This window comes from Lonchura striata, chromosome 12, assembly GCF_046129695.1.
Source record: "Lonchura striata isolate bLonStr1 chromosome 12, bLonStr1.mat, whole genome shotgun sequence".
Taxonomy (NCBI): Eukaryota; Metazoa; Chordata; class Aves; order Passeriformes; family Estrildidae; genus Lonchura; species Lonchura striata.
The window spans coordinates 13478526-13492680 of record NC_134614.1 but is presented as its reverse complement, the minus strand read 5'-3'; the positions used below and the strand labels follow the sequence as shown (position 1 = coordinate 13492680).

Below are 14155 nucleotides of genomic sequence, written 5' to 3'. Positions count from 1 at the left end.
TCACGGCGGGATCTCTCCCGTCACTCGGGTTCGCGGGAGGAGGAGATCCCTCAAGCCCAGAGGGAAATGTTTGCCAAAGTTTGCCAGTGCCGCCCGAGCCCCCTTGGTCGCTGTGGGTGGCGGGGGGTGGCGCTGGGTCCCGCCCCCGCTCATGCATATTCACAATCAGGCCCGCCCCTGTATCCATTATTCATGAGGTTTCGCGCGCTTTCGGGACCACGTGGTTTGGTTTTCGCGCGGAATCGGCGGCGCGGGAAGCGGCGGCCATGGCGGTGAGTGGCCGTGCCGGGCCGGGCCGAGCTGGGCTAGGCTAGGCTAGGCTAGGGGAGGGGAGCCGTTCATTTGGGGTGCAGCCCCGCGGTGCGGGGCTCGGGTTCTCCCCGCTGCCGGACACTTGGCGCTGCGGCTGTGCGGGGTCCAGAGAGGATTTTGAGTGGGGGGGCACAGTGGGGGCGCGCCTGGCGGTTCTCCCGAAACGCCGAGGGAATTTTCCTGCATGCCCGGCGCCGCAGAGGAGAGAGCCGGGGCGGGGCAGGGTCGGACCCTTTCACTCCAGTCCGGCTGCGCTGCGAGGATGGATTTACCCCCATCTCTCCCCCCCACACACAAATATGTTTCCATATTGCGAGGAGGGCTAATTATTATAACTCACGGTGATCCATATGGCAGAGGCCCCTGGAGGCACTAGCCCCGCTCTCTCCTGCGGCCCCCTGCCCTCACCTCCCTGCCGTCCTTGCAGGACTCCTCCGAGTCGCAGGCAGCGGTGACCAGCCCCGTGCGCAGCTCCCGCCGCGGCGATGCCTTCACGTCCAGCCCCGGTCGGGACCTGCCCCCCTTCGAGGATGAGTCCGAAGGGCTCCTGGGGACCGAGGGGCTCCCCGAGGAGGAGGAAGAAGGAGAAGAGCTCATTGGGGAAGGGATGGAAAGGTAAGAAAATCGTTCGGAGGGTTGTGTCCGGTGATGGGGTGCTGGGGATGGCAGTGCAGCCAGCGACCTGGAGGGAGATCTCAGGCCTTGTGGGATCCTCTGCTGTGCTGGCAGCTGTGGGGAGGGTGCTGAAGAGCTGCTGGGCAATGGAGAAAGGTAAGAGTATAATGTCACTTGAGTTCTGTGAGAACTGAGCAAAGTGCCATCATGGTCCCGGGTGGGTAAACCAGGATCTGCCTGGATGTGTGATGTGCATTCAGCCCAGCTCTTTGCTTCTGCAGGTGTGAATTTTGATGTTTTACTCAGCAAGGTCTGCCGGCAAGCTGAACTTTACCAAAGGCTTGGATGCTGACATTCCTAAGCATGGTGCTGGAGCCCGTTTACTGCAGGGCATCTTCCACTGGGAAGTGCCTTCCTGCTCAGCAGCGTTCTGTCATGCTGCAGAACAGCTGTCCTGACACCTGCCCAGGAGTAGCTGGAGAAGGGCTGCAGAATTGCTTTCCTGGCCTGATTCCCTGCTCTGTGTGTGTGTGTGCTAGGGACTATCGCCCCATCCCAGAGCTGGATGTGTACGAAGCAGAGGGCCTGGCCCTGGACGATGAAGATGTGGAGGAGCTGACTGCCAGCCAGCGGGAAGCTGCCGAGCGAGTGATGAGGCAGCGGGACCGAGAGCTGGGGCAGGGCATGGGCCGCATGAGGAGAGGGCTGCTCTACGGTAGGTGCAGGGAGCTGTACCTTCCTGTGTGCCTGATAGTAACCTGGCCCTCAGAGGGAGCTGGGCTCTCTACTCTCAGGTTAGTAGGGAGGTCTCTAGAGCTCCAGTGTGCCTGGGCTCTTAATGAAATCACTGGCTGTGGGCTTGCCTGGGTTCTCCAGTGCAGGATCCCTTTCCTTTGGGTTTCCTAGGAGCTCATTTGGTGTCCTTCTGGTCACTGCTGAAACAAATTTAGGATCTTGGGCCTGTGTCAAAGGGTTGGGATTCTACCAAGCTGTGCGGTAGAGTTTGTTGGTGTTGATGCTCCTGTACAGACTTCTGTGGGCTGATGGAAGTGTCTTCGATGCACTTTCAAACTCATTCCTTGGTCAGTGCATTAATAGACTTGAATGTGTGCTGTTGCATACAAATCTTCAAATTCACACCCTTAAAGTCTTGGCTATCTTGTGGAAGATGTAGGAGCAAGTCTAGAACTGGATTTAGGCTGGACCTGGAATGTCTCTTGGTTTGTGAGGCTGTGACCTCTTCACTTCCACAGCCTATACAGTCCCACTGTGACTAATCCATAGAGTGGGAATGGGAATCCCAGCTCTTGAGCAGTTTTTCCTCTCACCCCTTAGACAGTGATGATGAGGATGAAGACCGTCCTGCACGGAAGAGGCGGCTGGCGGAGCGTGCTGCCGAAGGCGTGGAAGAGGAGGATGAGGACATGATTGAGAGCATTGAGAACCTGGAGGACATGAAAGGGCACTCAGTGAGGGAGTGGGTTTCCATGGCAGCGCCCCGGCTTGAGATCTATCACCGCTTCAAGAACTTCCTGAAGACCCACGTGGACGACCATGGGCACAATGTCTTCAAGGAGAGGATCAGTGACATGTGCAAAGGTAGGGCTGGGTCATTGGAGGCTCTCTCTTTCTTTATGTGGGTCATGGTACTTTGTGGTGATCCAGTACAGAGGTGGATATTTTGCTGCTCTCTTTGTTCCAGACATTGAATCAGCATTTCAAGAAAGCTTGATGCTGATGGAGATAAATGAATAATGGAAACATGTCTACTGTCTTCTTTGATTCTGGCTGACTAATTAGAAGTCCCCTGGCATCTGCTCCTCATTAATATTCATTTCGTAGAAATGCTAGCAGAAGAATATGCGGGGCAGCAGACAGTGGTCTGCAAGTTTGTGATCTGAAAGAGACAACAATTGCTTGCTGTCTGCATCAGTTACTTTCTCACACTGGAAACTGCATTATCCAGCAAGGGGACACAAATAGACCTTGTGACTTTGGAAACTGTGTCAGTGTTGCAGCCTTGTATTCTGACTAGGCACTGCCAGAAGAAACGGTCATTAAGGCTGTCATTGATGAGTTTTAAAAGCAGAATTTGTCACATCTAGGAACAGCTCATGTAGCTGTACTTGTTGTATTTCTTCTTTATATTGAACAGAAGCTTGAGCAGTGGAACAGGATCAATTTTGTAAAGCTAGGAAATAAAAGGCATTTGTCTCATCCATTTCCACAAACATAAGACACAGGAGGTTTTTTGCCAACCATTCAGCATACATAATGTCTCTCCTATTAACTTCTGTTTCCTGGAGGTCTCTGAGAGAGTTGTGTATTGGGCTGAGGCTTTTGAATTTCGGGAGCAGTGAGCCCGGGAAGTATCTGTGCAGAACTGGAGAGGAACAATCACAGGCTTGGTACTGATGAAGAATTTGTCAGAGAAATAAATTTAAAAGGGTTTTCCACCCACTTCCAAATTGGTAATCTCTAAACTCCAGGGAAGGTGCAGAGATCTATTAACTGCAGCCTGCAGGATACAGGCTTGTATGTTCTGGCTATCCTTTGGGGACTCCTTGAGGAGTGAACAGACTGAAATCACACCTTGTTTTTTTCTTAAGAGAACAGAGAGAGTCTGGTGGTGAACTACGAGGATCTGGCAGCCCAGGAGCATGTCCTTGCCTACTTTCTGCCTGAGGCCCCAGCAGAGATGCTGAAGATCTTCGATGAAGCAGCCAAGGAAGTGGTGCTGGCCATGTACCCCAAGTATGATCGGATTGCTCAGGAGATCCATGTCCGCATCTCCCACCTCCCTCTGGTGGAAGAGCTGCGGTCACTCAGGTAAGAGCAGAGCTACCAGCAGTGGCTATGGGGCTTGCATTAGGCTTTGGGGTGCTCAGGACTCACCTGTGAGCTAAACCTCTGGATAATTTAACAGGATAGCTGAGCTTAGCACAGGGAAAAATCATACTAAGCATGAACTTTCAGCATCCCTGAGGTAAACTTGTGCCTTGCAGCAGGAGTTTTTCTGGAGGGTGTTTAACCTTCTGATGCCTGCAGGCATCCAGCGTATCTCTGTCTCTTTTTTCAGGCAGCTGCACTTGAATCAGTTGATCCGGACCAGTGGAGTGGTGACAAGTTGCACAGGGGTCCTGCCTCAGCTCAGCATGGTCAAATACAACTGCAGCAAGTGCAACTTCATCCTAGGACCCTTTTTCCAGTCGCAGAACCAGGAGGTGAAACCCGGTTCCTGTCCGGAGTGTCAGTCTCTTGGCCCGTTTGAAATCAACATGGAAGAGGTAAGAGATTGTGTGCTTGCCTGCTTGGGAGTGGCTGCTTGTCCTGCTCTGTTCCTCACAGCCCTGCTTTGACTCCCACCCTTTGTACAGCTTGCTGTGCCTAGAGGGCTCTTCTGCTATATCCAGGGGGCAGTGAAGATAGGTCTGTGCTCTTGACCTGCTCTTGATTCGGTTTATCAACCAAAAGTAATTTATTGCCACACTGTAGGTGTTTGGATTGAATCTTTTGCCACAACCATCTTTGTGGTACGCAGTTACTTATTCCTATTTTAGAAATGCAGAAGCACCCTGTCCAGATCTTCTTCCCAGGTTAGGTCAGTCTGTCCTGATCTGTCAGCTAAGGAAACCAGAGAACAAAATGGTTGATGAGGAGCTTCTGACTTTCATTCTTTTCTTTGATACCTTTAACCATCACAAGTAGAGCATTCTTCTCCCAGGAGCTGGTCTGGTATTTGGGTGGACAAACACTGTGGAGGCTAAAACACAGTGGTGAGATGTAGCAAAGTGCTTTCCTGTCCCCACTATTGTCTATCACACCCTGGAATTGCTCCTCACAACCTCCATCCTCCCATGTCCGTAGTTTTCTAACTGAAGTACAGTAAGCGTTGGAATGGCCCTTCTCTCGGAGGTGCCTGTGAAGAGCCATGCTGGACTTGCTGGGTAACTTGGATTTTGTTGCTGCAGACAGTCTATCAGAACTATCAGCGCATCAAGATCCAGGAGAGCCCAGGGAAGGTGGCTGCAGGCAGGCTGCCTCGCTCCAAGGATGCCATTCTCCTCGCTGATCTGGTGGACAGCTGCAAGCCAGGAGATGAGATTGTGAGTACAGTGTTCGAGTCTCGGGAGAGCACAGGGTATTTTTAAATTCTGACAGTGACATCACAGGGATATCCGTGGGGATATGACAGGGGGGTTGTCCTCAGATGCATTTGAGCCTTACCTTAGAATGGAGAAGGGGCTGTTTTGTACTGTGCAGGCACTGACAGAGCATTTCCTGCTTCCCAGGAGCTGACAGGGATCTACCACAACAACTACGATGGCTCCTTGAACACTGCCAATGGGTTCCCAGTGTTTGCAACTGTGATCCTGGCCAACCACATTGCCAAGAAAGACAACAAGCTGGCTGTTGGGGAACTGACTGATGAAGATGTGAAAGTGATTGTGGGTCTGTCCAAGGATGAGCAAATTGGGGAGAAGGTGGGTCAGCCTCAGACATCCCTTCTTTTCCTGTTGATAGCTTGCCATCAGCTGGCAGCTGGATCAGAAAGTGATGAAATGGGTCAGCTGGCCAAACAGGGTTAAAGGAACCCAGAAATCCCAGTTCTTTTTGAATGGTTTTCTGTAGCTCTCAGACAGCTGTTGGTGAGGGTTGGTTATAGGAGGGAAGTAAATAAGGAACCACCCTTGTAACTTTGGAGGTAAAATTTTCTGCTTCTCCCTTTCCTTCTCTGAGCCTTCTACATCACAACAGGGCTAGAATACAGGTGAGAGACACTCAGACACGGCTTATACTTGATCAGTTTTCTCTCTCTGTGTCATAAAAGCCAAGTGGCAGAAGTGTTCTGCGAGGCCAGTAACTGCATCTCCAGTTCTCTAAAGTGGGTATTGCTTAGCTTTAGTTGGGGTAGAGATTTTAGCTTTTCTTCCTCTACATGCTGAGACCTGAATCCAAAAACAAGCTCCTGGATTGGTACATGTTCACTTGTGTCAGATTTAATTTCTGTAATGGGGGACTTCACTCTGTTGCATTGGCTGTGCTGTTGTTAAAGTGACTGCTGTTGCAGTGGATGAAGCAGCTTCTGTTGAGCCTTCAGGAGTGTTTTAATACAAGTAGTCTCCAGCATCAGGTTATTTTCAGGAATACCCTTGAGAAAATAAGCCAGTTTGTAATATTTGATAATGATGACAGTTTATGTGTGGCATAGCCCATTCAATTACTGTCACGTGCAAGGAGTAAGCCTCTGATCAAGGCCTCCAGCTTTACAAGAGCTGATAACAGGCACTGTGATGTGCCTTGTGTAGAACAGGGTTGCGTAGGCAGTGGCAGCAGTTTCCAGCACCAGACTAAATAATCTGCCATGCCCAACAGCACCATTTTTGTGAAGCTCCTTTAGGCAACAGTGGGTGGGTCATCACCTTTGAAAAAGGTCTCACGCTGGATAATTAAATACTCTTTGAAGACAGCAATGTCTTAAGAGTAGCTTTAGGTATGGCACCTTGCTGATGTTTATGCAAGATTCTTTTCAGAATGGGAACTGATATTCCCTGGACAACTCCTGGTTTCCCTTTCAGATTTTTGCCAGCATTGCCCCATCTATTTATGGACATGAAGATATCAAGAGGGGCTTGGCTTTAGCTCTGTTTGGTGGAGAGCCCAAAAACCCAGGTGAGTGTCACTTGTGTCCTTTGGTCCTGCCTCACTCAGGGGAGGGCAAAGGGGCTGGGGTTTGTGCCATTACAACAGGGTCAGTTAGAGTTGTCTGTGTGCCTTGGTAACAGACAAGGTTTAGCAGACTGAGGGATATCTGTGATTGAACTGGCTGTTTTATCACACTGAAAACTCTGGTGTGACAGTAGAAATCCTACAACTGAAAACAGCTCCAGCTGCAAACCTGGGCAAGTTTTTGTCCCTCCTGTAGGAGGTCACATTTAATGCTCCTTCAGAGGTTTGACCTTCTTGGCACCCTGATTTGTTATCATCTCCTTAGAAGGATATGTCAGCAAGGTTAGAAAGTCTGTTGTACAGAGATTACTCCCTCCAAAACTGACTTTCTTTCCCCCTCAACTTTCCTCTAAACTGGTTGCCATGACTGCTGATTGCCGTCTCTTCAGCTTTGTGGTGTTCAGAGCAGGGTTGCTGCCAAGCCATGCACTCAGCTGCCACGTGGTTTTCCCATTGCTTTTGTAGGTGGCAAACACAAAGTTCGTGGTGACATCAACGTGCTTCTGTGTGGAGACCCCGGTACTGCAAAATCACAGTTTCTTAAATATGTAGAGAAGGTGTCAAGCAGAGCAATTTTCACCACTGGCCAGGGTGCTTCTGCTGTGGGCCTCACAGCCTATGTGCAGAGGCACCCGGTCAGCAAGGAGTGGACTTTGGAGGCAGGAGCCCTCGTGCTGGCTGACAGAGGTGTCTGCCTGATTGATGAATTTGACAAGGTGAGCCCAGCTTCATCTCTGTGTGAAGGATTAGCTGTGAAGTGACCAGCTGTACCTCTGTCCTCTGAGGACACACTGTAACTCATGGTGACATCTCCCAGGTGACCAAAGTGCCCGCAGTTTGCTTAGGCTTGTGCTGGTCCATTGTGCAGCTTGCTGCCTTTTCAGAGCATCTGGAGCTGATTGCCCTTGCTGTGTTTGGCAGCGGGGTATAGGTATAGTTTACTCTAAATCATTCTTGCTTTCCTGTAGATGAATGATCAAGATAGGACCAGCATCCATGAAGCCATGGAACAGCAAAGCATTTCCATCTCCAAAGCAGGCATTGTCACATCCTTGCAAGCTCGCTGCACCATTGTTGCTGCTGCCAATCCCATAGGTAAGTGCTGAGACACCACAGGATCATCTCAGGCTCTCAGCATAAGTCCACGGTCATGAGAGCTGTGGCACAGCTTCCCCTCCCTCTGGTTCCTTCGAGTCTGGAGCAGAGCTCAAGCAAGCAGAAAAGTCATTAGTAACATACTGGAGGTCTGTCCTTCCTCCAGAGCTCCAGCCTTGGAGCCTGTTTGACCTGGGTTATCTGTGTGACCCAGGTGGGCGATACGACCCGTCGCTGACGTTCTCTGAGAACGTGGACCTGACAGAGCCCATCATCTCTCGATTCGATATCCTGTGCGTGGTGAGAGACACGGTGGACCCAGTGCAGGTAGGGGCTGTGCCAGGAGTCTGAGCCTGCTGGGCCCCGCTGCTGCTGTTGGGATGCTCAGCTGCAGCTGCCCTTTGAGTTTCTTCTGTGCAGTGAGTGTGCTCAGTGTTGGTGCACTGCTCTCTTGTAGGATGAAATGCTTGCCCGGTTCGTTGTTGGCAGCCATGTCAAGCACCACCCAGGCAGCAAGGAGGCCGTGAATGGGGACACAAACGAGGTCATCCTTCCCAACACCTATGGGGTTGAACCCATTCCTCAGGAAATCCTGAGGAAATACATCGTCTATGCCAAAGAGAAGGTTCACCCCAAACTCAACCAGATGGACCAGGACAAGGTGGCCAGGATGTACAGTGACCTCAGGAAGGAGTCTATGGTGAGAATACTGAGGAAAGGAGGGAAGAACTGTATGTATCTAGACTGCAAATCAGCCTGAGACTGTTCCAGCATATGTTGACACATTCTTGCCATTCCCATCACAAAAGTCTGTGCCACTGTTCTGTGAGAGACAGGCAGATCCTGCAGTGTCTGCTGAACAGATGATTCTCCATCTAAGTGCAGAATCTTGCCTGTTGATGATGTGTGGGCTTATGGAATGGACACATGTATAGTGCCTGCTGTGGCAAAGTCCTTTTGTTGTCACCCAGTCTGGCAGGCCTGCAGGAGATATTTGCATTCACTCAGTTCCACGTGCTCCTGGTACATTACAGGGAGCCATTATCTGTAGAAATGCTGTTCTCTTTTGTCCATGGGATGTCTCAGGCTCATTTTATGCTCTCCAAGTGAAAGAGGAATTTGTTGAGGTGTGAGGGAGATTTTTGGTGCTTAGGAAAACTATACTTGTTTTGATTGGCCTTTTGTTTTTTAGCTCCTAAAATTTCCTGGAGGAAATAGGATTGCTAATCTTGGAAAGGCCCTAAACAGTGTCACAGAGTGACCCCACAACACCCCCTTGCACTGTGCTGAATTCAGATGAGCAGGGAAGCTGTGCCAGGCTGTGTGGCCGTGCCAGCAGGTGGCAGAGCCTCCTTAGCCTGAGTCACCCTCAGAGGTGCAGAGAGCTCCCTGCAGTGTGGGAGGAGCTGGATCCTGGGCCAGAGGGACCTGGCTCGTATCCTTCAGTGAGCACTGCCTCCTCCCCGCAGGCCACGGGCAGCATCCCCATCACGGTGCGGCACATCGAGTCCATGATCCGCATGGCCGAGGCGCACGCCCGCATGCACCTGCGCGATTACGTGGTGGAGGACGATGTCAACATGGCCATCAGGGTGATGCTGGAGAGCTTCATCGACACGCAGAAGTTCAGCGTCATGCGGACCATGCGCAAGGTGGGCACCGCCTGAGCCGGGGGCTGTGGCTGCACACCAGCTCCCACGGTTCAGCTGCAGCTCCTTGCGCTGCCCTGGCTGTGGGAAGGGATTCATGCTCTGCAGGGTGTGGCCTGTGGAGACAGGCACTGAGCCTGTGGAAGTGGAGTACTGTGGGTCTGAAGTGACAAGGAAGTTCCCTGTCTGACCATCCAGGAGCCACTCTGGCAGTTGCACTAACGCCACCTGGGCTAGGACCAAGGCCACTTTACAGCTACACACACCACACAGACAAGGTTTCCTTACCAGTTTGGCCCCAGGTTTTCCCATAGCAAAGTCTCAAACATCTGGATACTTAAAATAATTTAATCATTGGACAATAACAACAGCTCAAGCTGGGTGCCTTTGAGGAGGGACCCCAAACAAGGCACTGTTCCGTGACTGTCCCTTGTTAGTGTGTGGTGAGGCAATGTCTTTGTTGGGTCTGAGAAGGAAGCTCAACTCAGCTTCCCTTGAGCTTCTGAGTCAAAAGCACTGCCATGTCTATTCTTTTTTGACACCTTCCCTGCTATTTTGGCACAGGGCACCTGCTGCTGCTGCTGCCAGGTGAGCAAGCCAAGCAGGCAGTTTGTTTCTTCACGTTTTTATTGGGCTCTCAGGGTACAGTTAACCACAGGGTAGCACTCACTGTGGGTTAGTGTGCAGTCTGCCCTGTTCTCTGAGTAGCAGGGGCTGGCTCTGAGCAGCTCTTGGCTGGCCACACGCTGGCATTTATCCACTGTTGAGTGTCTGCTCTCTGTCTGGACGACTCGTGGCCTCTCTCTTTGGCCTCAAACAGCCAGCCAAGTATGAGCGTCTGCTGGGCAGGCACAGGGCAGTCTGGGTGAAGGAAAACTGCTCTGTGCTTTGCCCAGGGCCAGCCCTCTCATGGCTGTGTCCCTGTGGGCAGCACAACTTCACAGCAGTGCATTGCTAGCCCCCAAGAGGGACCAGCACCCCTATGGAGATTCCAGATGGGAATAAAAGCAGTCAGCAGAGGAGTTGTGGCTGGCAGAGGGCTGCCACTGCATGTGCAGGTGGCAGCTTGGCAAAGCCATGGTCACTTGAGCTACACTGAGGGCACAGGTGACTGCAGTGTCACTTGGTTCCCTGTGTGCTCTGTGGCTGGAGGGGTTGGTTGATGCTGGGCACTGCAGTGTGTCACTGTTCTGATCCTCATGGCTCATCTCATCCTCCCTCCCAGACATTCTCCCGCTACCTTTCATTCAAGCGAGACAACAACGAGCTGCTGCTGTTCATCCTGAAGCAGCTGATTGCAGAGCAGGTGCTGTACCAGAGAAACCGCTATGGAGCCCAGCAAGACACCATAGAAGTCCCAGAGAAGGACCTGGTGGACAAGGTATGGGTCTATACCAGCTGCCTCTGGGACTGGTTCATGATTTCTCTGCAGCCTCAGAACCAGAGGCATTCTGAGACTTCTAACGTCCCGTCCTGCATTATGATACCATGAAAAAGACTGGTGTTAATCAATATAACCCAGTATCAGGATTGTCTCCTCTGCATCTGCTCCATAGTTCAGAAGTTCTGTATTCTTCCCTCTCTGTTCTCGTACACCCCCATAAAGCTTTGGGGTTGGAATGCTAAATCCTGTGGTATGGTGCTTATGCAGGTGAACGAGAACTCAATTTCCCTGGCATCTGCATTTGAAGAAGCAAAGAGCAGAAAAATCTATGTGTATGAACTTTTCCAATCCCTCCTGAGGCTAGCTTGCCTCCTTAATGCATCTTCTTCCTCATCCAAAGATTGCACTTCTGAATTGGCCTTTTTGTGCAAAACATTGACTTTGCTTTGCCACTAAAGCAGAGGGGTTTAGTGCTTTTCTGCTCTTTGCATCAGATGTGCAGAGTGCCTACTTCCAAAGCCACAGCTTGACGTTGCCCAGGTGACCACCCCCAGTCAGAAGTCTCCCTTGCAAACTCTCCTGCTGGATGAGGTTTTGGGGACTTTTGGATAGGAGGTACATTCTATCTCTGGTAGAAGTAAAGGGACAAGCTGAGAGCAGGCAGATGCTGAGCTAGCATCCTCTCTTGGCTCAGCTCAGCACTGCCAATGCTCCCTCCTCCTGACCTGCAGTCTCCCCTGCTACTGCAGTTCTGGTTCCTGCTGAGCAGAGCAGAGATTGCTGACTATCAAATTTTATGCAGCCTCTGCTATGGAAAACCACGTGGTTCTTACTTTGATTAAATAAACATTTACCTCTGCTCCTCCCAGGCTCGGCAGATCAACATCCACAACCTCTCAGCCTTCTATGACAGTGAAGTGTTCAAGATGAACAGGTTCAGCCGGGATGTGAAGCGGAAGCTGATTGTCCAGCAGTTCTGAGGCTGGCAGCAGAGTCTGCCAGTGCTTCTGTGAGATGAGACCTCCACCTTTCAGCCCTCGAGGATGCTACAGAGATCCTGAGCCAGAGGGACTGAGCTGCACATCCTCTTGCTTGCTTTGTGCCTTATGGATTAAGGGAGTGCTGAGCTGCTGAAGACCTTGTGAATAGAACAGAATTAAGTAGTTAAATGCCCTGTCAAGTCTGTTTAGCAACTTAGTTCACTATTTTGCCTTGTAGCCAAGTACAGCAGGGGAATATTGCTGGCCATCTACATGACATGTTTTCTGTTCGTTTGTCACTCGTTGTTATGGGCTCCTCTGCAGGAGGGACCAAGTGGGAGCATTTGGAAAGCATTATCCATCCCCCTTGGATTGCAAACACCCTCAGGGATTCTCTGGTCCCATCTCTGGTGACTGTACAGCCTGATGGGTGATAATTGAAACTGCTTTCAACTCTCCATGAACCAGCCAGCCTCTGCTCCAGGCCTTAGTGCCTGACACTTGACATTTCCCCAGGTGCCCACATGGTTTGACCTTGTGTTTGGTTTCTGCAGGGGAGGAGGGGGGAGGCAGAGGAAGATAAGAACTAAAACAAAGCATAGTTCTTTCTGATCTTAATGATGATGTGTTTGGGCACTGAAAACTCCTTCAGTACCTGTTGGGGAATCTCCAGAAGCCAGAGTGGAGAGACTTCCCTTGCCTTAGTGGATGTTACCTCTGTGTAGCTGTCAGCAGGTGTGAATTTACAGTTTAATCCATGTGCTACCTTTGACACCTAAATTGAACACCCTCTCTCACACACATTTGTTGAGGGTGAATTACCCATGGTGCTGGTTTTGGGCATGGCAGTGGAGGAGGCCTAAGCTGGATGTGTTCAGGGAGGATGAGATGGGCTCAGTGTTCACATGCAATTTTCTTAGTATGTGTGTTTTAAATACATTTGTTTTTCAATACGTCTGCATTTCCTCTTTTGGTAACTCCTGCCACCAAGAGTAGAAGTAAGCATTTAAGTGAGTAACTTGGATGCTGCGTGAACTGCTCAGCAGTTTGTGGGGTTAGTTTTGGGTACAATCACATCTCATATTTGCTCTTCAGGTTAGTAGGAATGACAAGTGCTGGCTATCAGCTCTAGCTGAGATGTCTGCGGACTGATAGCAGGATGCACTTGCCCTGGACCATGCCATGAATGCTGCCTTTCCCACCAAGGACCTGCCTGCAGTGCTTCCTTTCTCTGTCTTGTTTATGTTACTATCCCATTCCAGCTGTCCCATCACAGTATTTCCCACCTCCCTTCCTTTCACACACTTGGGTTAGACAGCTTTATCTCATGCCTTGGCTGCCACTTGGATTCCAGTCTGGGAGAAGCAGTAACCCTCTGCAGGATGCAGCTGAGCTCTGCAGTGAATGTGCTTTTTCCTGGCTGGAGTTGTGGGACCTTACAGCATCTTCAGCCTCTTGCCTGAGCTCAAGAGAATTCGTGAGCTGGCTGCTGCAGTTGTGTGCTGGCCAAGCAGAGGTGTCCCTGGCTGTCAACACTGCCACCGTGGGGTTTGTCCCAGTGATGTGTGTGTGTGTGTGTGTCCTCCCAGCCTGGAGCCAGCAGTGCTTGAGCCCTGCTGGGGGCTGAGCACATGACTCTCAGCCTGAAATTGGCTCTGTGGGTTGCCTCCTGTCTGCCAGCTCCCTCCTGTGCATTTGTTTAACTGTTTTGGCTGTTTTTTTCCCTTCCTACTGAGTCTCTACCAGGGCTTTCTGCAGGCAGTCCATAGGGAGGCATGCTGGTATTCCTTCCTTGCCTGAGCAAAACTTTGCCCCTGAACATAGTCCTGGATTGGGGATGGTCAAGCTGCTGTGTGCCTGCAACTGTCTGGTGAGGTCCAGTGTGGTTCCTCAGGGACACAGCTGTTAGCACCTTACCTCCTAATGCCAGAGGCCACAGAGACTGTCCCTGGGGAGAGCAACTGCCCGTGCTTGCACACTGTGCCCAGCTCTGAGGGAACCCACATACTTTGCTGGGGAAGGTCCTGGCCCTGAGAGAGCAAAACCAGAAATAACAAGGGCTGAAACAAGCTTGTCAAGCAAACTGGTGTGTTTGTGTCAATGAATGTTGGGTGCAGGAGGAGGAAGAGGCTTTGTGTCATACTGGAGAAAGAGAAAATGCTTCCTAAACCCTTGCAACCTTGTGAAGCCTCTGCTATGCCTGTAGTGACCCACAGTTCAATGGGTGGCCAAATATATCACTGCAAACTATGAGAGATACACGGGAATGGAGCAGGACTCCTGATTTTCCCAACTCCCTGCCCTGCTGCTGGACTGGGCTGTAAGGCACAGTAAGTTTTGTCCTACAGCTTTCTCCTGCCTCCTGTGCTCTGGTCCCACCTCACTTGGCA

General features: G+C 51.0%; 1 protein-coding gene across 1 annotated transcript; it reads left to right on the top strand.

Moving 5' to 3' along the window:
* Nucleotides 1-217: 217 nt before the first annotated feature.
* Nucleotides 218-12718, top strand: MCM2 (minichromosome maintenance complex component 2). The gene is made up of 16 exons (XM_021534204.3): nt 218-272; nt 740-927; nt 1467-1642; nt 2263-2526; nt 3537-3756; nt 4007-4214; nt 4899-5033; nt 5220-5411; nt 6507-6600; nt 7123-7373; nt 7626-7752; nt 7967-8079; nt 8210-8452; nt 9222-9404; nt 10627-10782; nt 11655-12718. The coding sequence occupies exons 1-16, from the start codon at nt 267-269 to the stop codon at nt 11763-11765; spliced, it is 2667 nt and encodes an 888-aa protein (XP_021389879.1). The 5' UTR covers nt 218-266; the 3' UTR covers nt 11766-12718.
* Nucleotides 12719-14155: the final 1437 nt, after the last annotated feature.